The sequence below is a fragment of the Girardinichthys multiradiatus genome, chromosome 19, assembly GCF_021462225.1.
Source record: "Girardinichthys multiradiatus isolate DD_20200921_A chromosome 19, DD_fGirMul_XY1, whole genome shotgun sequence".
Classification (NCBI taxonomy): domain Eukaryota; kingdom Metazoa; phylum Chordata; class Actinopteri; order Cyprinodontiformes; family Goodeidae; genus Girardinichthys; species Girardinichthys multiradiatus.
This window is the reverse complement of record NC_061811.1, coordinates 14,839,192-14,865,700: the sequence shown is the minus strand read 5'-3', so window position 1 is coordinate 14,865,700 and position 26,509 is coordinate 14,839,192. Positions and strand designations below refer to the sequence as shown.

Sequence of the window (26,509 nt, the reverse complement as noted above, 5' to 3'; positions counted from 1 at the left end):
GTAAAGCAAGTTGGACTGGCCAGGCATGTCTCCACACCTATTGAGCATCTGTGGAGCATCGTCAAACTGAAGATGGAGGAGCGCAAGGTCTGTAGCATCCACCAGCTCAATGATTTGGTTATGTAGGATGGGAAGAGGATTCCAGTGACGACCTGTGAAATTCTAGGGAACTATAAAATAATGGTGGCCACAATAAAGGTTGACACTTTGGGCACTATTTGGACATATTCACTGGGGGGTGTACTCACTTTTGTTGCCAGTGGTTTAGACATGAATTAATATGTGTTAAGTTATTTTGAGGGGACAGCAAATTACCACAATTATACAAGCTGTATACTGACTACTTTACATTGTATCAAAGTGTCGTATTTACAAAAATATGTGGGGTTTACTCACATTTGTGAGATACTGTACGATATAAATTTTATTAATTCACGGCAGTTAACAGTTTTTAGAAAGATGAAGATAATAAATCTTAAATTCCTAAATTAAGATTAAGGCTGATGATTGGAATCCATACCCTAACACAACTATGTATTTGAGACAAACTAGATAGCAGGCAGCTGATATGAGTATATTAATTTAAGTAATTAGAGACTTGACTTGAATTTGAAGCAAAAGACTAGAAAGTTGGAAACAATGACTTGTTACTATCTCACAAAACATCATATCAGAAATCCTGAACTATCTCTATGCTTGGTAGTCACAAGAGGTGGTGGTTCTAACACCATTTTGCTATGAGAGACAACATTTCAAAAGGTGGTAAAACCACCAGTTTTCATTCATTCTTTTTTGTAAATAGACATGTGTGTTTGCCAGAATTCCAATGTTTGTCCCATTCAGGACTTGTTAAAACAATATCCCAGTTTTGAGCATGATTTTATTTCTTACTTATATTCTGGCAAGGAGAGCATTATTCAAAGAAACACCCAAGAGGCCAATGATAACTCTGTAGGAGCTGCAGAAATCAAACTTCAGGTGGGAGAATCTGTCGACAGGACAACAATTTTCCATGGACTCCACAATTCTGGGCTTCATTGGAGAGTAGCACTAAGAAAGCCGTTGTTAAGAGATTATAAGAAACCTCATTTGCAGTTTGTCCCTAGCCATTTGGTGACACAGGAAGCGTGCTTTGGACAGATGAGACAACATGATGGCCTAAATTCAGACACTGTGCATTGCGTTGCGATACTTTGAGAACTACAGTGGAATAGATTAGATCAAACCATATTTATTTGTAACAATGGCCCTGTTAAAGGCCTGAACCAAATGCTAAATCTGAGCCAAAACTTAAAAATCAATGTTCACAGAAGCTCACCATTCAATCTGACCAAACTTGAGCTGTTTTGTAAGAAAGAATGAGAAACAAATTTAGTCTGTACATGTGCTGGTAGTGACATATGGCAAAAGAGTTGCAGCTGTAATTACAGTGAAAGGTATCTCTCAAAAGTACTCACAATTATGCACTATTTTGTGTTAGTCTTGCCCATAAAACTCTTAGAAAAGGCATTGATGTTTTTAGTTGCATCTCAACTAAATTTGAAAAAGTTCAAAGGGGTTTCAAGACTGTATGGGAGGAATAAAATGAGATGAATTCCTAATTTTAGCAAAGGCCAAGAATAAAAAGTCACTGTTCTGGATTACATAATATGAAATGTAAACAATGTTCTAAAGTCAAATCAGTGTCCTTTAAAGTATAAAAATATGGAGCTGTATTCTACCTCCTTTAGGCTGGCTGTCCAATTTGGCACACCAACAACACAGTCACACTGTATCATTTTGAGGCCCGTCTCTGACAAGTCATTCAAACGTGCTGTTCTCTCAAAAACAGATTTCTTGTAAAGGCCATTGCACCTCAGTAAATAGAGGGCACCCAGGGATGAATGGGGACTGCTCTCACAGCCCCCTAGACAATACTGACTCCTACAATGCCTTTAGCTGGCACACAGATTTCAGTAATTAGACTGTGACTGTTGTTGGCAGGACGCCAGAGGAAGAGGGGGGAGGGGGTTGAAGGCACCGTTTCCTGATTGCACACACATTTGTGCACACTTGCTCACACACAATCAACGAATGCCCATGTTTGCCCCTTTGAGCTACTATCCCACAACCTCATCATTCCCCACCCCCTATATTTTCTTTTGCTATGTTTTTGTGGGTTGAAGTAAGGGGTCTCTGGGTTTATTTACAGATGGGTAGTTTGTAAGAAGTTAGAGAGGGCTTTTTAGCAGGGGGGTAATTACAATGGTGGGGAAAATAAACAGGATAGGGCAAAATGGGACTTGGCCGTGGTCACATGGGAATTATTTATCCAATATTGCTCCAATGGGAGCTTTTGTTTTCTCTGGTTCAGGATGTTTAGGTCGGGAGGCGCACGCAACAAATATACTGCAGACCGATTAATCTGCTGAATCATTCGTGAGTAATTAAAAAGTGCAGTGTTCTTGTCTGATGTGGCAAAAGATTACTTGTGCTTTTTGCTTTTCATTTCAGTGTCAAAAAAGGCAGATCAGTTGAGTCTGCTCACAGGAGCCTCTCATCTCCGTTTGCTCTTTCCCTTTCGTGAACTCAGGCTGAACCAGCTCATACTGCTGTGGTTTTATGCCGCACATATAACGGTCAGTTAAACCAAACCTGCACTGGCTGGCAGAGGGTGGTCGGGTGGTTCAAAACACAAGACAAAAGATGGAGATACGATGTTGAACTCTTGAACTTATTACAAATGTAGAGTGAGAGAGTAGGCAGTCGATCTCACTCGGTCACTTTCAATAGGCATCACTTAATATTTGATCTTTTTTGTTTGTTTTTCAGGTTACCGATCAAGTTTGGCCACAAATTTGAAAAGCACAGGGCAACAAAAAACAACCAAGAACCCATGTATGTGTTTTGTTAAGAATGATGCTTTGTTGCCTCATATGCTGGCTGTTTTTATGAGTTGAATCAGGCAAGAGTCTGGAGAGTGTCTTACTCGTTCCAGCCCAGAATAAGTTTTCCCCAAGCGGGGAGCGAGGGCCGGTGGGGGAAGGGAACTTGGCAATCCCCTTCTCTCATGCACCCCTTAGATTAGAGTATCAGAAATCACAAGCAGGGAACAAAATAGGAATACCCTCAGTTTGCTAGTGCACAGCTCACCTCATAGGGACAGACTTCTCGTGTCATACAAAGGCAACTAGTTTATTTTCTGAAGAAAGTTATGAATTAGATGGAACATTCAGTTAACTGGGAGCACTGCCAACATTGTCCAAGGTTAATTTGACATTTCATAGTGGTTCATGATGTGAAAAGAGAATGCTGGCTTTATTCATAGCTACAATCTCATCTACCTATTAGGTGTAAAAGCCAGTATGTGGAAACATATCATCTTACAGTGCCTTACAAATCTCTTTGAACTTTTTCACATTACTGCCACAAATTTCAGAGTATATTTCTATGATTTTGTGTGATAGACCAACACACAACATGAAGCAGAGGAAGATGATTCAGGGTTTATAATTTTATTTCCTTCTAAATAAAAAACCTGAAAAATGTGTCATGCACTTGTATTCAGTTCCCTTTGATACCCGTAAATACATTCCAGTACAACCAGTGGACTTAAGACGTCACCTGATTAGTCCACCTGTGTGTTACACATCTGGTACGTGAAGGTCTCAGAGGTTTGTTAGAGAACATTAATAAAAAAAACAGCATCATAAAGAACAAAGAACACATCAGACAGGTCAGAGCTGTGAAGATGTTTGAAGCAGGGTTAGGTTATAAAACAATATTCCAACATTTAAAAAATGTTCCATCTGAAAAAAGAAAGCGTATGGCTGAACCACAAACTTACCAAGACATCGCCATCCTCCTAAACTTACAGGCCAACCAAGGAGGACATTATTCAGAGAAACAGCAAAAGGGCCAATGGCAATTCTGAAGCTGCAGAGATCCACAGCTCAGATACACAAATCTGTCAACACAATAACTATTAGTCCTACACTCCACAAACCTGGCCTTTATGGCAGAGTGGCAAAAAGAAAGCCACTGTTGAATGAAAGCTTTAAGAAGTCATGTTTAAATTTGCCCCAAGCCATGAAGAAGACACATTAAATATGCGGAAGAAGGTTCTCTCATCAGATGAGACAGAAATTGATGTTTCTGTGCCACAAACAAAACACTATTGCCTGTTTTCCATTCACGGTTCCAGCACAGCACAGCTCCACTCCACTCGACCTCTCTCTAATCAACATGTAACCCAGTCCAAAATAAAGGTATTTTGTATTGAATTAAGATCATAAAAGGAGTAATAATTTAGACTGTGTTAAAAATTTAGTCTTACATGTGTTAAAATTGTGTATAAATAAGTTAAAAAAACTGTGCTTGTTAGTACTTAAAATACTATGGTATAAGAAGTTAAAGAATTTACAAATATGTAGTTTAAACACGTTTTTATGGGTGTTTGCTGATATTTTAGACTCTCAACTCGATAGTCTGTGCACAGATATCAACTCTACCCTTTTGTTTGAACCTACTATGATTATTTCAACCCGGAATTTGCTGTACAGTAGTCGTGAGTTTATATTTATTGCTCGCTAATGCATTGCATTCATTAACAAAGTGGATGGACATGGATTTCTGTAAGCTAAATCGACTAACAGAAGAAGACTTAACTAATGTTTCCGTCGTGGGAGCTTCCAGAGTTAAGCCTAGTGCAGAGAGATGAGCTTACACTGGTAGTTTCTATGACTGTGGTAGAAAACTGTATCTTCACTGGACTTTCCTGCTGCCTGCTGATTCCTGTGGACCGAGAGACTGGTAAAGGAGCTGACAACATCCCGCACCATCATCTTCTTTCTGACTGGGACTAAGGACAGGTGAAATTCCAAGAGGGTTCAAAATGTTTTTTTTGGAGCGAGGTATCACATTTCCATGCTTCACCATCATATCAGGCCTGCAATGTGGGGTTTTATTTTCTTGGACTATATTTTAGTTAATTATTTGCCAGCTTAGGTGGACATTGAAGTGTGGGCCAACTTTAGTTTACATAGGTTTTGGGAAACCAAAAGACTGAAACATTGTTACAATTTTGTGAATTTATTATTGTGTTTAATATATGTTCCAGAAGTTTAACCTTTATTCCTGTGTGTGTTTGATTACTTTTGATACAATAGTATTTGTATCTAGTTTTTAGATTGGTAATTGTTTGGTATTTAGTACAATTTTGCACTACTTTGTAACTTTAATTACATGAAATCCCAATAAAGCACATTGAAGTTTGGGGTTGTGACAAAATGTGATAAAAGTTCAATGTGTAAGAATAATTTTTCAGCAAACTGTAAATAAATTTACAACAACAGTATTCTAACCAGTCAAGCTTGTGCTGCTGCACGAGACAAGGAGGGTTGTGTTTGAATTAATATGATCATCAGCCCACAAAAAAATATTATGTTCGTTTGGGATTTTAATGCCTGATAATTCTGTTTGTGCTTTTAAACAAGATATATTAAAAGTCATATCATTTTCCATAAAGCTAGAAATACTCTCATATGTGTGTATGGATTTAACCTCAGCAGCGAGCCTATTTACTTGAAGTGTTTTGCTGTTTGTTAAGCTGTCGGTATCCATTCCCTGAAGCTATACACAAGTTATCAATAAAAGGTTAATGATCTGACCTTCGGGTGGGTGGGTTGGGTGGGGGGTTGCTCCGCTTGGAAATCCCCTGCAAAGAGTAGTAGGTTGTTGAAACCACACAGATTCTTCCACTTTTCTCATTAACTTTTAGCCTCTACCTTATATCTGTCTGACACACCGCCTTCAGCCTTTCCATCATTAGAAGTGCCACCTGTATACTGGTTGGTCCATGAACTGACCCCGAAATGTCTGTGCCCAGAAGCCATTAAGGATTTATTCACAAAGTAAATCCTGCACACTGTTTGATCATTGCATTGAGCGCAACATTTTTTTTAAATAATAGAGTGCTGATTCGTTGAGCCTCTGCATGCTCAAACAAAGTATGTGCTCATTTTGTTGAAAAATGCAGCTTGCATGTCAACTAAAATGGCAAAATGGGTCCCAACACAAGCACCAATCACAACTCCACAAAACCGTCATCATGATTCTGAGGTTTATTCTGTTGATATGGGTTTTTGCAGCAGTGTTATGATATCTTTATTGCAACTGGTTCAAAAAGTACACCTGTTATTGCTATGGCCCTGTCAGATAACATGGAAAAATCTTTAGAGCAGACTGTAATGTGCCTGTGATATATTGATTCCAAAATCAATTGTAACCTAAATAGAGAGGTAAAACTGAGAATTCTGCTTCAGGGTTTGTTTGCTCTTTGATATGATGACCAACTAACCTGATCCACTGATGCACACAATGTTGCTGGTTTCAGATTTGACTGCTGCCTGGTTAAAAGCATCCTCTCTAAACACTCTGCTGAAAATCTGATTCCTCTAAAAAATATATATATATATTTATATATATCATGTTTATCTACTTGGAACATCTCTGTGTTCTGATCGACAGGATTTGTGTTGCAATTACTGATTAATCCATGTGCACTGACCTCTTTCCTGCAGCCATTTCTTCGATGCCTCAATGTTTATTCAGAATATTTGCACAGTGAATTTACTGTAAAAGTCTTTACTGTTTGCCTCTTTTTATTGTCTGTTCTGTTTAATCCTGATCTGTGGAGTTAAACTAAACAAGCTGATATCTTTCTTGGCCAGTTATTACTGGCTGCAGAAAGCCAGCGGAGGCTCCGGTTTGAGGTAATCACGCCACTGGGATAATTATACTCTATAAAACACTGACTGGATGTTTATGTCTAAACCCCGGGGGAAGTAATTAATGCCATCTAATCTTAATTAAGAGTAATAAAGCTCTTTATTTCTGCCTTTTGGGATAGAGGGACCTTGACTTGATCTTTGAAATGACATATGGGGCAATTAGGAGACTCTATGATTCTCCAAGCATGTTTTCTCAGCTACACACTGCATTAGGTTTCACCCGTGTTGCTGTGTCTTGATCACATGACAGAGAATATAATATGATGGGATTTGCCCATTTGTCTTTGGGTGCTGCGATGTGCTTGCAGTGCCTTGCACAAATATTGAAGGTCCGTATACTCTGTCACAAATTGTCACATAATAACCACAACTTTAATGTAATTCATTGGGACTTTTTGTGACAAGGGGCATTTTAAGAAAGTGCTCTGGTCAGATTAGACCAAACATTATTTCAAAAACCCTATGTGTGGAAGAACATTAACACAGCACATCACCATGAATATTTAACGTCTGCGGTGACACAGTGGTGGCAGCATCATGCTGCATTTCTGCAGAGGCAGAAAAGTTTACCAGAGTTGAAATTAAGATAGATGAAGCTAAATAGAAGGCAATCCTGGAAGAAAACTGTTAGAGACCGTAAAACACTTGAGAATGGGGTGGAAGTTCATCTTCCAGCAGAAAAATGACCCTTAACACACAACTAGAGCTGCAACTGAATGGATCCAAGCAACATTTATTTGTTAAAATGATCCAAAGTCCAGACTTAAATCTAATACATCTCAGTAGATGTGCAAAGCAGGTAGCAACATTCTCCAAAAGACTTGCAGCTGTAACACTAGCAAACAGTTGTTCTATATAGTATTGATACTTTATAGTATCAATACTTTCCATATAGTATTGATACTTTATAGTATCAATACTTTCTAGAATAGGGCTGAATACAAAAACACGTCACACTTCAGTTTTTCATTTACTTTAAACCGCTCTGTTGTGCAAAATTCAAAGAGAAAGTAACAAATGTTGATGTTGTAATACAACAAATATGAAAAAAATCAAGTCGTCTTAATACTTGTGCATGGACTGTATAGTTATTATAGTATGATTTAGTAGGCTTGATAATCTTTTATTCCACAAAACCATAAATTCCACCCATCTTAAAACATAAAAAAAAAAAAACACATGCACCATTTCCTTTACATTTTTGCACTGTAAACAACAAAATGAAGAACAGTTAATATTTAATCAAAATGTTCTCTGCAGTTTAGATTACAAATTATTTGGGGCACAATGATGGTAGGAAATGATTAAGCTGGACAAGCTTCACCGTGGCAGAATAAACAGTCTGCCAGGGTTAAGCCAACCCATGTCATACAGCGACTGCAGTTTCGGCTGCTTGGAAAGAAAATCAATGGGTCAGAGAGGGAGCGAAAGAGTGCATGCTGATATGAGTAATAGCAAACAGCTGCTCGGGTCAGCCGCTAAAAATACACACATATGTGAAAGGCAGGTGTGTGTGTGTGAGCCTGAGACTCCAGTAAATTAAAATTTGCTGTAAGCCTAATTTTTTTTAATGAAAAGGTAAATTAAATCAGATACATAATCAAATTAGGTGTTTTAGGCACAGAGTGCTACCATGCACAATTGTGTCGAAGTATTTTGCAAAGAATGGAATAAAAAGTATAAAATACATTACTGCAAAATCAAAGCCCAGTTTTAAAAACTTACTAAAAGTTTGCTATGCACACAGTCAGGGAATACATACTAAGTGAAAAAGCATGCACCAAAATCCCTGAAATTGAACAATGTTCACTGCTTTTCTTGCAGAAAATGTTTATAGTAATGAAATGTTTACACATCCTCAGTACCTCATTTTGGGTGGAAAAAAATTTTAACAGCCAACTACTCTCATATTAAATAAATATTCTAAACATTATTGAGAGCTTGACTCCGAATATAATTTACCATGAAACTGTAATTCAATCCCATAAACAAGAGCTGGATGGATGCTGCACTGCAGCTGTATTTTGCATTTGGATGTTAGTTTAATGGTTAAGGCTCTGCTTTAAAATTCTGCTGAACTTTGTCTCTGACCTATCTGCTGTGTCCCTTGGTCCTCATGATGCTGTTTGTTTATTCACGTTCTCAACAGCTGCATTTATTTTAAAATTAAACTATACACAATTAGGTACTATTTGATATGGGCAAAACCAAATCACACCACTCTTCAGATTTTTATTTGTAAATCATCTGAAAAATATGTACCATCCACTTCACAATTATGCTCTACTTCTTGTTGATCTATGACATAAAATTACAAAATAATAGCAAAGGCCTGTTGTTTTAATATTACAAAATATGAAAACGTTGAAGGGGAGGTTTGGCACTGTAAACTTAATATCTCCTGTTTTTAAATACAAATTGTTCCAAGTCTTTTTAATACTACTTCAATCAGGTAAGAACCAAATATCCTACAGAAATGTGCTGCAAACCATAGAAAACCATACTGTGTATAATGTCAAATTTATAGCCATTAAATAGATCATTCGAATTTTGTTGGAACAGCAAAAAATTATCATTTAGAATCTAGTTTTCATCTCTCATTTTGTGTCCAACCCATACCAGGAACCCTGTGGAAAGGTCCAGAGTCTCAGTAACAGGATCTGGAGAGGCAGGGTCTGGACCTCAGGCAGCAAAAACAATCATGTGGCTTCTACTGGGAGTTAGGAGCAGGCCTTCTGCCAACGATAACAACTCCCTGATCGTCCAAGCTAGAGGGAGAGAATAAGGGAGTGGTGAGGGGGAGGAAAAAAGTTTATCTCTTGTGCCTGGTGTAGGTGGCTGCAACGTTTTAGGGGATGTGTCAGCCTCATGACCTTTTGTTCTGTCACTCTCAAAAATATACAAAGTCTATCAAACAGTACAGCAGGACATATCAGTTCAACCTACTGCAACCACAAATTCACAGTACCCACAGAGAAAAATTTACTTGCACAATCTTTTTTTTTTTTTCATAAAATTTGTTCTGCATGCACACAGCTCACACCAGGCCACCACATATTTTTTTGTCTGGTATATGAAGAGTGATAAGGTTTACGCCTGATGCCGATGATAACATTTCTAGATATCAGTGATGACAGTATTTGTTTCTATCCTGCTTCCACTGTGTTGAGTTCTAAATTGTTTTGGAAATTCTGAAGAGGAATAAAAAGCAAGGACAACAATGCACCCGCAGTAAAACAAACACAGATGTAAGCAAGCAAACAAAGTTAGTGATATCCTGTTTTCTTTTGACTTAGCTTTCCTCAAATAGAGCTGCTGTGTGAGTGTGTAGGTATGTGTTGGTGTGTGTTCGTAGTCCACCTAAAAGGATTAAGAAGGCCTGTCTTGGATATTTCGTGGTGTCCCCTCGAGGCCTTCTGGTGAGGACAGATCCCTGCTGGAGACTGATTCTGTTTGCATGAATCACAGCGTGGGTGTGTGTATATGTGTAAACCTGTGTGTTTATATGTATCGGACCTTGTTTGTACTAGCTTGCTAGGCTCGCCGTTCATCTTAATTTAATTCCACATATCTCCAGCTGTTCTCTTATCTTTTACTCTCGCCTTGGCAACCATTCTCCACCTAGAAAAAAGTTTGCGAGCTTCCACCTAGAAGTCCTGGACTCATTTACATTTATTCTCTCGTTTCTGGTTGGTGGCATAATAAGTCCTCCTGTAAAACGGATCATCTTGTATACCTGTCACCATTTAAACACCTTTAACAGGAAATCTAATGTAATTTATCATAATGGTGTTAGGCTTCGTAAAAAATACATTTAAAGCCCTCAAAAGACTAGTTTGATTACCATGAAATCACTTCCATGTCTTTAGTATTTGTCTGTTAGAAGCTGATGGGGGTAGAAGCAGGCAAAGCAGTCTTTCAGCAGCATTTTCACATGTTGTTAACTCCACTGTTGTATGTATGGGGCCCTGTTTTTCTCACAACATTATGGACTTGAGAAAAGATTTACTGTTATGAACTCACGCCACTGCCAAAGTTGTAAATGCAATAAAATCAAGTTTTTCCTGTGTTTAAGTCTGACTTGGGGAACAGTAGACCAGAAATATTGAACAGGGTAGCTTTACTCAAAATATCTATTTAGATTTCACTCCAACACATTACACTTGTTTACTCTTTCTTGTAGAAATCAATGCAAAATACAATCTATATTGGAATTATTTTATAGTGTACTCTGCTGTGCAACAATGTTTATGTCGCTCAAACTTTTCCACAAACAAAAAGTATTTTCTCAGGGTTTTATCTGGTAGACCAACACAAAATTGTTATCACGATTTTTTATTTTAGGATATAAAAATCCAAAAACAGTGATGTAGATTTGTACTCAGTCGCCCTGATTTAATACTTCGTAGAACCATCTTTTGCTGCTGTTACAACTACAAGTGTCTTGGAGTATGTGCTGAATGTACCAGCTTTGCACATCTGCAGATTTTAACCCTTTTGCCCAATTTTCTTTGCAGCACTCAAGCTCAGTCAGTATACATCAGTTTTCAAGAAAATATGTGAATTTAAGCAACACTGTTGTAACTCTTTTCCTGCTGGAAAGTGATCTGCGACACCAGTTTCAAGCCTTTTGCAGCCTCTAACAGGATAATCTTCAAAGGATTGTCTTGTATTTAGCTCTTTCAACCTTTCTGTCAGCACTGACAAGCTTATCTTTTCCTGCTGATGAAAGCGCCCCTTCGTCATGATGCTGCTACCACCAAGTTTCACCTTTGGGATGGTGTGTTTAGAGTGTTGTGCAGAAAGAGTTCACTACAACACACTGATTTGCATGTAGCCCAGAAAATTACATAGTGGCCTCATCAGACCAAAAATGGCTTGTGGCTTCTGGCCACTGTTCCATAAATGCCAGGTTTGTGAAGCACAGCTAAACATTATCCTATAGATAAATCCTCCTACCTGAGCTGCAACTCCTCCAAGGTAACCATAGTCCTCATGGCAAGTTCTCCTATCGATGCTTTTGTTGCCTGCCCTGTCAGTTCAGCTATACCTTTTCTATTCTTAGATGATTAATTGAACAACATTTTCAGAATCAACTTTATTAGCCACGTTTGTGTGCACAAACAAGGAATTTGACTGTGTAATATTCAAAACCTAGGCTATTAGTTTATCATTTAATCCTAATTTTAACTTCTGCTGATAAACCTTGAAGGCTTTAACAGAACAGTTATATTTCTAATGAGATTCAGTTACACACAAGGTGACTCTATATACCCCTCAGGAGACTTATGAAGATAACTGGTTGCACAGGATTTTATTTGATGGTATCAGAGAAGGGTACCTTTTAAATACAAAGAGTTTGAAACACTTTTAATCATTCTCCTTTCTCTCCGAAACTATTGTGCTGGCAACTCAGTAACATTAAATCCCAATAAAATACATAAGACTTTGTTGTAACCTTGCAAATATTGAAACAGGAGGCTTGAAAACTTTCACAAGCCACTGTATACTCTAAAGAAATTCTGACTCTGCCTGTGTTAAGGGAAACAAGGTTACTAAAAGTTCAGCAGTCGGACTACAGGAGGTTGCACAGGGTGGTTCTGAGAAAAACCTCTTTGACCACAACACCTTAACAGTTTTTCTGAATACGTGCCAGCATGAACACATCCTTTGCAGAGGCAACTGTGACCCAGGTTGTTTTGCATCAAGCTGCAACAGACAGTATCTATCTTTTGAATCTGCAAGACTTTTGATGAAGAGGGTAATGTTTGTGGTTACTCCAACCTTTCATCGCATCACAGCCCTACACAATGTTGCTGCTGCTTTGACCTGCAGTTGACTCTGAGGCCTGTCTGGCTGGTGAAACTCACCCTTTTATCAAAGCAACCTGGTCTGTGTATCTTTGTCTAAGGTATACCAATGGTTAAAAATCAGAAAGGTTTTGAACCATTCACTCTATACATAAAATATAGTTTATTTTATATTTCTATACAGCAAATAGCACTATAAAACCAATTTTATGCACTATGAAAGAATTAGTCAAATCTTGTTTTAGAGGCAGCTTTGTTGCATGTCTGAAACAAGACCTTTTTGGATCTTGCTCAGTCTTTCCTGGGTAACACCTGCATTCTCGTATTTCATCAATGCCTGCTCACGGTGTTCCAGCTAGCGGCTGCTCAAAGGATTTTTCACCACACCAGGGACCCATCCTGATGACTGACTGACTGACTCATGACTTGGAAGGAGATTATGTTATTTTAAATGCAAAGCGGCTGAAGAGGGAACCCAGCATCTTATGAGCATGCAATCTTGCAACAGATGCTTGGAAAGGGATGCATCTTGTTTAAATTTAGAAATATTTCAGAAACATTCCAAATAATGAGACTGACTGTTTAATTGTGCACAGTGCCTTGCAAAAGTGTTCTTACACCTTGAACTTTTGCACATTTTGACACATTATAACCACAAACTTCCACTTATTTCGTAGATATTTTATGTGATAGACCAATACACAGTAATGTACACTTGTGAAGTGCATAAAAAATATGCATGGCTTTTATTTTTTATTATTTCATAGAAATAGAATCAAAAAATTGTTGAATGCATCTTATTCAGCCCCCTTAACTCTGACACCCCTAAAGGGCTATTAAAGACAAGTAAGTAAGTTGATTTAATCTGTAAGTACCTTCACAAAGACAAACATTTTCTGTTTGTTCTGGGTAATGGTTTTGATGAAATATTTTGGACAAACTGAAGGCAATCCTTCATCTTTCTTAAATATTAAAAGTGTGTTAAAATAATCTCGACAAGAGGAAGAGTATCAATAACAATTTCAAGTCCCTGTTTAGGCACTAGCCTTCTTAGTTTAAAAATATTTGTCAAATTACCTATTGTTTTGAGTGACTTTCAAAAAGTATTAATTGGTCATAAACATCACCTTTGGGGCAACAATTAGATATCTTCTCAAAGTTTAATTAAAGGGAATCAGTTATTAACCTGTTTGTAATTTTTTTTAGGAACTCAAGTAATTCAGACAGCTTGAGGAGCTCTGCATTCTCGAAGGAGCAACAAAGCTGAATAACATTTGCATTATAGTGAGAGAAAAGAAAAATACTGACAAATATATTTGTCTGTCTACTTTTACAAGTACATAAACATGTGATGACATCCTATTCTTAAAGTGGAACTAAAACCGATGCAAAAGCATAACCCCACGCCCAGAAAAACTTTGAAAAATGCCATCAAAGTGGGCCAAGAGACACTGAGAGGCAGGGCCAAGTGTGGGGATGAGCGGAGGGGTCAAGCAGGGGTGAGGTCAGGAGGATGAGAGTGTGTAGAGCGACGCTTTTAGTTTCGCCATAGATAAGTCTTTTAAGGTGGAGGACTTTTTACCTCCCTCGTCACCAGAGATTGAGGGAGGCTTTGTGGAGCCCAGCGGGCCTGAGCCTTATCAGTTCGTGCTGCTGGCAAAGCAGCGGAGGGCGAAGCAGCGGAGGGCGAAGCAGCGGAGGGCGAAGCAGCGGAGGGCGAAGCAGCGGAGGGCGAAGCAGTGGAGGGCGAAGCAGCGGAGGGCAGAATGGGTCCATTTTCTGAGTGGTAAAGTGATGGATTTAGGACAAATATTGGAGAATTAAACAAGTTTACATGAAAATTAAAAAAAATTGTACAGCGACTTAAGATAGCAGCATTAAGGCCCAATTTATACAGTTTATCTGCAAAAAACGTTGATTTGAGGTTCAATTCCATTTTAATCCATAAGGTCCCATTTGTTGATGGTCCCATAGTTGCAGCAATAGCAACTTTAATTATTCTGTAAACATCTACAAGTTTTAGGAGCGTGTTCACAGTTAAAGGAGAAAACCAGAACTGGAGCCTCCGCTTTTATTCATCCCAAAGGTGTTCAAGAAGGTTGAGGTCAGGACTCTGTGCAGGCCAGTCAAGTTTCTCCACACCAAACTTTATACACCTACAGCCATGGAAGTGATTGGAACACAAGAACACATTGATTTGGTTGTCTGACCCAAAATCTTTGGCACTATGGTGTATTAGGAAACTTTTTGCTCATCTGTCCCACAGGGTGTGTATATATATCAAAAAAAAAGAAGTGGGGCAAAAACAGGCCTTGGAGTACATCATATATTACATCAGCAGAAAATGACATGATTCATGGACATGGTTTATATGGACACTAAGGCTTCTGTTTGAAAAGTAAGATCTGTTCTAACAGTGGTTTCACACCAAACTTTGGATCGCTTTGTGCAAGAGTACGATTTCTGGAGTGGATAATGCCAGTGTGAACCTATCGCAGACCCTGAAACTGTGCCAGGCTATGGTTACAACTACCGGTCTCTGCACAATTTATCCAGACCCTGGAGCAGTTTGCTTGCAATGTTAATGCACACTGGGTCAGTGTACTAAAAGCAGGAAGAGAGGAAGTAACGCAATAGCAGCGCATTTAAGTAGAACATAAAGAAGTAAAGGAAATACAAAGTAAGGGCGCAAACCCTAATATGAAAGAGTTTGAAAATTTCCCGTGGGGCTATGTGGTGTAGTGAAAAGGTGTAGGCGCACAGCTACATTTGAACACCAAAGTAGTAACAGAACCCAGATGAGATGGAATTTCTTCTTCGTGCTTTTTATCTTCTCAGTCAACACAATACTGCCCCCTAAACAATCTATTGAAACTGCATGACTTTGTGTGATCCGTTCTAAAAATCTTTGTGCAAAAGCAAACCAGCCCAGCTGAAGGTGTGAATTTTTTCACTTTTACCAAACCCTAGACCGATCCCTGAGCGGTGTGAATGTGCCCTACAACAGTTCCAGAAATCCCCAACAAACTACAGAGTTTGTTAATCAACATGGTGTGACTGACAGTGTAAAAGAGAAGGATCAGTTATTTCCAGGAGTAAGAGGGTTTGTGTTTTTCCCCAGATTGGGATAAATATTCCTTATGTTTGATTGGTGTTAGGATGAAGAAGAAATGCTTCTATCCCCTGTTTATATTGAGCACAGGAAACTGTACATCTGTACATCTGCTACAAGCGAGGCAGATTTTGTTTTCTTCTCTCACTGTTCTCCCCTCTGTCTTTTTCCTCTGCAAGCCTGCAGGGTCTGCCCAGGCTGTTTTGATTTAGAAGCGGGTGAGTGGCAGCCTCGACCCCACCTGACCCCTAGCCCCAGCTTCTGCTGATGTCAGCATCTTGCCACAGATTGGAGCATGCAGTTTTTAAACAAAGCCCCAGTCTCGGCACCCCAAGGGGGGCTCATTCACTTTATTTCTTAAAGGCGCCATGCATCAATTCAGCCATGGCTTCATTAGGGTTTCTTTCAATTTCTCTCATTTTCTCACAAGTGAGTCATTGTTGTGGATACTACTGATATTCTTGAGGCAACAGATAAGACATAAAGTCAACAAGTGACATCTTATGGCAGTGTTTAGTCATCGTATTCTGCCTTGCTTTCCACTCTTCTAAATGTACTCAGTGTGGAAATAAAGCAGACGGCATTACGAAACATACTTATACAGAGCCCTCTTTTCACCACTGCCTGGATGCTCTCCCACACACTCACTCAAATATATTGCTTTTATTAGATTTATTCACCTCTTATGCTTCAAAGCCAAACTTACTGTCTTTTCTTTTACTTTTTTAGTTTGTATTTTGAGGATTTAAACTTCTGCACCTCAATACATACATGTATTTAACCCTTGAATGTTGTTCATATTTTTGCTATTGTGTTTTTATTTGAACACAATCAAACAATATTTATGTTAAATACTCAACAGATGTTTACTTCATCCTAAACATAGATATAAAAATGAAGATACCGCATCAAATACTCAATTTGTTAACGTGAAATGTTCACACAATGTCTAATCTTGTTTCCATTTATTAAACAAAAAGATAAACCTATTTGCACTTAAACAACAACTTTTAGCTGTGAGATGTTGAGGGGTTTCTTGCATGTGCAGCCCTTTTCAGGTCCTCCCTCTGTTTCTAAATGGGATTAAGATCTGGGCTTTGACTCATTCCCATTTCTTAATACTCAGCCAATTGTTGGTGGATTTACTTGTATGTTTTGAGCCATTGTTATTTTGCAGGTACCAGTTAAACTTTAGTTATTTTTTTACAGAGATTCTTGTATTTTCCTCAAGCACCCTCTTATACAAGGTGGATTTCTTGCTGGATTCTGTGAGGATGAGCTGGCCAAGTTCTGCAGCAGCAACAAATAGCCAAACAATGACACTTCTTACTCCATGCTTCACAGCTGGTATGATGTTCTTTTCCTGGAAACTGTGTGCGTTTAATGCCGAATATGTCCTCTGTTCTGGTGTCTCATTATTCAGTTTTACCCTCATTTGACAAAGAATACTAGTCCAGAGGTCCTGGTCTTTTTCGACATTTACTCAAGTAAACTTCGGTCTCAAGAGTTTACTGTATGGACATTTTAAGGTTTTCAGTGACTTCTTTTAGTATTTTGGAGTCTGCTCTTAGGGTGAACTTGCTTGGACGGCAAGACCAGGGCATGTTGGCAGTCTTTTGACACCTCTTGAAATCCTTTAACAGGCTAATAAACTGCTACAATTTTCTTTTTGAAGTTCTCAAACAGCTCTTTAAGACCCATAATGGTGTTTACTCTCAATTCAGCAAGCAGGAGCAAACCAAATAATGTCTAAAATGGGGCAAATATCAATTAAAATAAGAGTAACTATATTGTAACAATTCTTTACATTTTTAATGGGAATAAATAAGAGAATGTCCTAATTTTTTCCTCATAAAAATTTTGATTTTACAGAATGTTGTCCAATGTCAAATGTAATGACAAAATAAAAATCAATTACAATGAAAATATAACTGGAGAAAATTCAACAAAGCAATAAATGAAGCAAGGTTTTTTATAACTATTTATAAATACTGAGTTATCATTATGTGATTGGTTGTGATAAGGAAACACTGTGGAAAAGCAATACTTATTGTGTTCTACCCCCAGTTAGCAGCTAGGATAGAGTATGAGAAAATAAAGATTGGTTTAGACAGAGTAGGCTATGCTGTAGGAACAGTTGGTGAAGGTTTTTGATTTCTGCAACAATATTCCAGTCTTGTGAATGGAAAGGCACGGGCAGAAACACAAAACTTACACTTTAACAAACACACAAAAATACACATACACACACCCAAATACAGGCCCAGACAGGAGGAGGACCAAGTGAAGGTACACAAGACCTTTAAGGATCCAGTGGACCTCAACATTCAGTATGTAATATAAATGTGTGTGAGTGTTTTTGTCACTCTCAAATGTTGCAAATCATTAAACACGTGTTAATATGTGACTTAGATAACATGACTATATATAAAAAGCAGTTTTCAAAAGATGATTTAATTTATTAAGAACCAAAAAAGCTATCCAAACCAATCTGGCCCAATGTTAAATTATAACTGTCCCCTCGACCTAATAACTGCTTGTAACAGGAGCAACAACTGTCATCATCTATAAGCAATATCTGGCAATGTGTCCTTTACATCACTGTGGAGCGTCCCTCATGTTTGCAGAATAGTTTAAATTCAGCCACAATGTAGGTGTTTCAAGAATGAATAACCAATTTAGTTTCAAGCTTCAGCATCTCAATTGGATTTAAGCCCAGACTTTGACTAGGTCACTGCAAAATCTTCAATTGATTTGTAATTTACATAATTCAGAGGCAGAATTGCTAGTGTGCTTTGGATCATTGTTCTGCTGCCCTTTTTCACACCAACATATATGTTCTTCACAGAAAATGAGCTAAGACCAATAATTATGATTTAGGAAAAAAAATAATAAATACAAAAAAATAAATAAATAAGTTAGCAACCCTACCACCATACAAGTTCCTTCTAAATTAAAATCCTCTATGCTGGAAGAGGCTGGTGGTTGAGGTATCAGTTTGTTGCTACATGTGTTTGATGCTGCTTTTATTTACCTCAACCTTGCTATTTTTAGCAGCCCATGCTTCGTGTCAGTGCTCAGAAAACAATAACAGCAACAACGACTTATGCAACTGATTTGCAAGGTTTAAGAAACACTCCAAAGGAACAGAGCAAAGTGAGTGCAAACAGGGGGTTAGCATGGTGAGGTAAAGGTAAACATCCCTTACAAAAAAACAGTACAATGATGCACACATGAGCACACACTGAAATCACAGAACTGGCATGTCGTCTGCCCCTGACCTTACTTTATTGCCCCTATATGCCCCCCGCTGTGTGTGGAGATTTTGTGTGAACAGCTGGGTTGACAATTTCAGGCTGCAGACCCAGATCAGCTTATATCTCCTGGCTGGCCCTGAGGCCTGGGGAAACACCATCCATAAAGAAACTCTTATCTGACTTGGGCCTCTTTACATTGTGCTGCAAATAAAAGACCACAGAGACTCTGACTTCATTCAATCCAGGCCATTTTTTAAAATTACAGCGCTAGATTTGGCCAACTTAATCTTTTCGTGATTTGTTCAGTTTCTTTCTAAATGAAATTACATACGGTGGATTTTTTTTTAAACACATCTGACCTCCTCGATAACCAAAGCAACCAAACACAACAAAAAAACTCATTTCTTGGGCATAACATGGGTCTTGTTCAGAGCTTTCAAATGCAGAATGGGCACATCAGTAAAATTATCCACCTCTTACATTTTGCCCTATAAATTTAATCAGTCACACAGGATGATTTCAGGACCCTCTGCTGAATTGTAATTGTAGTGTTACACAGATGTCTGTGAATCACATAAGGACTCTTTATCTAACACTGGCGCCACTGTCTGTTAAAACCACACAGCACTGCTGATCATCTCATCATGAGATTCACATTAGTTTTTCATTGGAGCTTGGTGAATTAGTGCATCTTTATTGAAGAAAGGGAAAAAAGGCTCAGTGGCAGGAATTTCAAAAGGTGACAAAACAAGATTTCGAGATATCAAACTCTTACTTTGACAATGTTTACAGCTATGACTTTAGTGCTTCGATCTGTTCTGGAGATTGTGCTCGTACACTGAAATAAATGAGTGCAGAACATGCAGAACTAGAAAGTTAATTTTCAGAATGTTGAAGACGAATAATTTGAGCTCTGTCAGACATATAGTCCTAACCCTTGAGCCTTTTCACATTTGTTCCCTCCATGGCTTGTGGAAAATTACAAATATGACTTCTTATGGCCTATATTTTAGTGACAACTTTCTTCTTGCCACTCTTAGATCAAAATCAGATTTGTGGAGAGAACAACTAATAGCTTTCCACTGACAAATTTTCCCACCTGAGCTGTGGATCTGTGCAGTTCCTCCTGAAAGAGGACCTCTGAGGCCTTCAGAGAACAGGCCCAGTCTTCCCTTGTTCACTAATTTAATTAAGTTCAATTTATTTATATGGACTAACGTTGTTTCAAGGCACTTTACAAAAAAACATAAAAGATCCAATTTATATGCACAAAAATAAAAAGTCAATTCAATCCAATCATTTCAGCAGATATTTCAGATACATTTAAAGCTCCAAATATTAGAATATTGTAAAAACTTTCAATATTTTTTGTCACTCATTTTAAAAAGTGAAACTCATATATGATATACAGTACAAACCAAAAGTTTGGACACACCTTCTCATTCAAAGAGTTTTCTTTATTTTCATGACTGTGAATATTGTAGCTTCACACTGAAGGCATCAAAACTATGAATTAACACATGTGGAATTAATATACTGAACAAAAATGTGTGAAACAACTGAAAATATGTCTTATATTCTAGGTTCTTCAAAGTAGCCACCTTTTGCTTTGATTACTGCTCCGCACACTCTTGGCATTCTGTTGATGAGCTTCAAGAGGTAGTCACCTGAAATGGTTTTCACTTCACAGGTGTGCCCTGTCAGGTTTAATAAGTGGGATTTCAAGCCTTATAAATGGGGTTGGGACCATCAGTTGTGTTGTGCAGGAGGTGGATACAGTACACAGCTGATAGTCCTACTGAATAGACTGTTAGAATTTGTATTATGGCAAGAAAAAAGCAGCTAAGTAAAGAAAATCGAGTGGCCATCATTACTTTAAGAAATGAAAGTCAGTGAGTCCGAACAATTGGGAAAACTTTGAAAATGTCCCCAAGTGCAGTCGCAAAAACCATCAAGCGCTACAAAGAAACTGGCTCACATGAGGACCGCCCCAGGAAAGGAAGACCAAGAGTCACCTCTGCTGTTGACGATAAGTTCATCCGAGTCACCAGCCTCAGAAATCGCAGGTTAACAGCAGCTCAGATTAGAGAACAGGTCAATGCCACACAGAGTTCTAGCAGCAGACACATCTCTAGAACAACTGTTAAGAGGAGACTGTGTGAATCAGGCCTTCATGGTAAAATAGCTGCTAGGAAACCACTGCTGAGGACAGGCAACAAGCAGAAGAGACTTGTTTGGGCTAAAGAACACAAGGAATGGACATTAGACCAGTGGAAATCTGTGCTTTGGTCTGATGAGTCCAAGTTTTAGATCTTGGTTCCAACCACTGTGTTTTTGTGTGGTGCAGAAGAGGTGAACGGATGGACTCTACATGCCTGGTTTCCACCTTGAAGCATGGAGGAGGAGGTGTGATGGTGTGGGGGTGCTTTGCTGATGACACTGTTGGGGATTTATTCAAAATTGAAGGCATACTGAACCAGCATGGCTACCACAGCATCTTGCAGCGGCATGCTATTCCATCCGGTTTGTGTTCAGTTGGACCATCATTTATTTTTTAACAGGACAATGACCCCAAACACACCTCCAGGCTGTGTAAGGGCTATTTGACCAAGGAGAGTGATGGGGTGCTGCGCCAGATGACCTGGCCTCCACAGTCACCGGACCTGAACCCAATAGAGATGGTTTGGGGTGAGCTGGACCGCAGAGTGAAGGCAAAAAGGGCCAACAAGTGCTAAGCATCTCTGGGAACTCCTTCAAGACTGTTGAAAAAGCTTTTCAGGTGACTACCTCTTGAAGCTCATCAACAGAATGCCAAGAGTGTGCGGAGCAGTAATCAAAGCAAAAGGTGGCTACTTTGAAGAACCTAGAATATAAGACATATTTTCAGTTGTTTCACACTTTTTGTTCAGTATATAATTCCACATGTGTTAATTCATAGTTTTGATGACTTCAGTGTGAAGCTATAATATTCATAGTCATGAAAATAAAGAAAACTCTTTGAATGAGAAGGTGTATCCAAACGTTTGGTATGTACTGTAGATTCATTACACATAGAGTGAAATATTTCAAGCCTTTATTTCTTGTAATTTAGATGATTATATCTTACAGATAAATAAAACCGAAAAAGTCCGTGTCTCAAAAAAAAATAGAATATTGTGAAACAATTTAATATTGGAAACCCATGTTTTCATACTGTAATTAACTAATAAACGTAAAATGTTGGAACCTTCCAAAATCTTGGAAAGGTTTCCCGAGTCTTTAAATGGTCTCTCAGTCTGGGTCAGCAGGCTACACAATCATGGAGACGAATGTTGACTTGACAGATGTCCAGAAGTCATTGACAGCTTCCATAGGGAGAGTAAGCAGCAAAAGGTCATTGTTAAAGAAGCTGTTTGTTCACAGAGTGCTGTTTCGAAGAACATTCAAAGAAAGCTGCGTGGAAGGAAGATGTGGTAGGAAAAGTTGCACCAACAACAGGGGAAACCGCAACATTGTGAAGATTGTCAAGCAAAATCGATCCAAGAATTTGGGGGGGGACTTCACAAGGAGAAGACTGAGGCTGGTGTCAATGCATCAAGAGCCACTACGCACAGAAGAATCCTGCACATGGGATACAAGTGTAGCATTCCTCATGTCAAGTCACTCCTGAACCAGAAACAATGTGAGAAGCATCGTATCTGGGCTAAGGAAAAAAAGAACTGGACTGTCGTGCAGTGGTCCAAAGTCCTCTTTTCAGATCAAAGTAAAGTAAGTATTTCATTTAAAATCAAGATCCCAGAGTCTAGAGGTGGAGAGGCAGATAATCCACTTTTCTTGAAGTCTAGTATAAACTTTCCTTGGTCGTTGATGATTTGGGGAACCGTTTTATCTGTTGGTGTTGGTCCTCTGACATCTAACAGGAAATTTTAGATCACTTCATGTTTTTTTCTGCTGACAAATCTTATGAAGATGCTGATATTATTTTCCAGCAGGACATGGCCTCTGCCAACATTGCCAAAGGTATCAAAAGGTGTGTGTCAGGATCTGGGGTTATCCGCTACCTGCTAATAACACTCTTCCAACACTAGGTGCCGCCAGCAGGAGATTGCCGAGGACTACAAGTGTCGCTCGTTGGATCATCAGCTGGGGAGCATAAAAGGAATGGTTTGCCAGTACTTCGTTGCCTGAGTGCTTTGCCCTCCGTGGTAATCTTTCTGGCCAGCTCTGAAACCTGTTTCTTGCAAGCTTTTTGTGAAAAAGATTGAAAGACTTTTCTCTGAACCTGAAACACTAACTTCCTCCTGTTACCTGTTCCAGGTGTGATCTCTGGCTGATCTGATCCAGAACCAGACCTCTGTTTGTTGCGCGGACTCCTTCCTGGACTAAAACTGAACCTGGCAGACTGTTTTTCCTCTCCTGACTCTGTGCCTCTCCCTGGCGGGTTCCACGCCCCCACCCACCAGTAAGAAACGTTAACCTTTAGGCCACATTCTGAGGTTCAGTCTCCAACCGTTTCCCCTTTTGTTTCTCACAGTGATGGGGATTAGGCTCACTGCTCTCATTAGTGCCTGGCCGTGTTTTCAATAAACTCCAACTAAAGTGTTCTTGTTTTCTGAGTGTCTTTGCATGTGGTTTAAATCTTATCTGTCTGGCAGATTCCAGTTTGTTCTTGTAAATGATAAACCATCTTTATCTCCAGGGTTAATTGTGGAGTACAACAGGGTTCAGTACTTGAGCCAATTCTCTTTACTATATATGTGCTTCCAATAGGTAAAATTATCAGGCAGCGTAGAATACATTTTCACCATTACGCTGATGACACTCAGCTTTACTTATCCATAAATCCTGATGAACCCAACCAGTTAGATAGACTACAAGCATGTCTTGAAGACATAAAAACTTGGATGACTTTAAATTTTCTGCTTCTAAATTCAGACAAGACAGAAGTTGTTGTCTTTGGACCGGAGTCTGTAAAAAAGAAACTGCTTAGTCAATCACTTAACGTGGATGGCATTAAATTGAGATAATAAAGTAAAAAACCTTGGTGTTATTTTTGACCAGGACATGTCAATTAAATCCCATGTTAAACAGGTTTCTAGGATTTCCTTCTTTCATCTACGGAACATTGCCAAAATTAGAAATATCCTGTCGAGGAGTGACGCTGAAAAACTAGTCCATGCATTTGTTACTTCAAGGCTGGACTATTGTAATTCTTTACTATCAGGATGTCCACAAAATGCAGTTAAAAGCCTTCAGCTGATTCAAAATGCTGCAGCAAGAGTATGACCCCTTCTCTTTTCCAATGGTTATGGTCAATCTGACAGAGAGAGGTATCCCAATTGTTGTGGTTTTTAGTATAACAATGGCCATCAGTGGGCTCTAGATGGACAAACTGTCTACTTTTAAGGCTAGGCTTAAAACTTTCCTTTTTAATAAAGCTTATAGTTAGAGTGGGTTAGGTTATCCTGAGCTATCTCTGTAGTTATGCTGCTATAGGCTTAGGCTGCTGGAGGACATAATGACCACTTTCACCCTCTTCGCTACATTCTCACACTACTCTCCAATTTTGCATTATTTGCTGTTATTTCAGCTTTTAACTTTGTTCTCTCTCATTTCTCTTTCTAGAAGCTACACCTGGCCTGTCTCTGTGTCAGGCCAGGTGTAGCTTTCTGGAGAGGGGGCATCGTCCAAGCTTCTGCTGGCAACAACTTAATGCTCTCCTTCTACAGATGATCAACTTGGCCCTGTCTTTCAGTGTTTAACCCTTTCTCTCTCCTAGACATGGCGATTGACTGAGCTTTTACTGTGACTAACTCTATGTGCTCTCTCTCATACTCTACACCTTAAAACTATACATCCATTAACATTTACTTTTCCTTCCCATAGAAAGTACTCCTGGATCAGTGCTTCTTTGTTCTCTTTGTGTCTCTGCTCTGTTCTCTCAAACCCCCAGTCGGTCGTGGCAGATGGCCGCTCACACTGAGCCTGGTTCTGCTGGAGGTGTCTTCCTGTTAAAAGGGAGTTTTTCCTCTCCACTGTCGCTACATGCATGCTCAGTATGAGGGATTGCTGCAAAGTCAACGCCAGTCACTGTCCACTGTCTCTACATGTTCATCTGGGAGGAGTGAATGCTGCAAGTCTCTGACTGGATGCAATCTGCTGTGTTTCCTTAGATAGAAAAACTTTTTATCCAATTTGAATAAATAACTGAATCTGACTGCACTGTTCAATGGTTAGGATTAATTGGAATGTATGTACCTGACTTTTGTGAAGTGCCTTGAGACGACGTGTGTTGTGAATTGGCGCTATATAAATAAACTGAATTGAATTGAATTGAATAAGAACCATGACAGTGGTTGATTGTTTGATTGAGTGTTTTCATTATCTGTAAGCCATAATAATCAAACTTAAAAGAAATAAAGGCTTGAAATATTTCACTCTATGTGTAATGAATTTGGGTCATGACCGAAAGAACGAGATCCCGGATATAAGCGGCTGAAATGAGCTTCCTCCGTAGGGTGGCCGGGCACTCCCTTAGAGATAGGGTGAGGAGCTCGGCCATCTGGGAGGGGCTCGGAGTAGAGCCGCTGCTCCTCCACATCGAGAGGAGCCAGTTGAGGTGGCTCGGGCATCTATACCGGATGCCTCCTGGACGCCTTCCTCGGGAGGTGTTCCAGGCACGTCCCACCGGGAGGAGTCCCAGGGGACAGCGCAGGACACGCTGGAGGGACTATGTCTCTCCGCTGGCCTGGGAACGCCTTGGGTGCCCCCCGGAGGAGCTGGAGGAGGTGTCTGGGTAGAGGGACGTCTGGGCGTCTCTACTGAGTCTGCTGCCCCCGCGACCCGGTCCTGGATAAAGCGGAAGACGAGTTGTAATGAATCTATATAATTTATGAGTTTCACTTTCTGAAATGAGTATCAAAAAATATTGAACATTTTACAATTTAACTTTTTAGTGGGAGTGTTAAAAAAAAGACATCAAGATGCAGCTTTTAAAAAGCTGACAATACTAGTTTGGTTTTTCGAACATATTTTATTACTTTTTTTTGTCTACCTCTGGAGTCATTTTGTTTTCTGATGAATATGTAGTACAGTACTTTTTTCTTTAATGGACTACTAATCCAGACAAGAATGCCCAAAAAAACAGTAAAACTTTCATAGAAAATGTTACAAGATAAAGTAAAAACAAAGGGACTAAAAGGTGGACAAAAGGACCAATGCAGGTTTACGTTTTGGTGCCTCTCAATGTGGCCTCTTTCTAAGTGGAACTGATGTGCCTTTCATTGCTGCAGCTATCGAGTGAAGAGGGTGACACTTGACCTTGAAGTCCTAGACTTGTTTTTCTAGCCCCCAGGCCACAGCTCTGCTATACAACACATAAGCCCTGTCTGTCTGGTGGGCTTTGCTTCCTTCTGGCATCTCTCCAGTGCCTGAAGCCATTTAACAGTCACAGAAAGATCTCTGTCATCCAAACTCACCTCAGACAAGCATGTTTTAAATTGTGAGGCGGCTTTTAAACTCCATGCTTTGTGTTGTTCCTGCTGATTTTTACAATCATTCTAAAATAAATAAAAAATTAAT

The 26,509-nt window shown here is 39.2% G+C and overlaps 1 protein-coding gene across 1 annotated transcript in view; it reads left to right on the top strand.

The window, feature by feature from the left end:
* LOC124855901 (bcl-2-modifying factor-like) overlaps window positions 1–23,466 on the top strand; it is a 53,117-nt gene extending 29,651 nt beyond the window's left edge. Inside the window, exons 4-5 of the mRNA XM_047346046.1 lie at window positions 23,017–23,133; window positions 23,246–23,466. Coding sequence (XP_047202002.1) covers window positions 23,017–23,133; window positions 23,246–23,251 — 123 coding nt within the window. The 3' untranslated portion in view covers window positions 23,252–23,466. The remainder of the gene's footprint in view (window positions 1–23,016; window positions 23,134–23,245) is intronic.
* The last annotated feature ends 3,043 nt before the right edge of the window (window positions 23,467–26,509 follow it).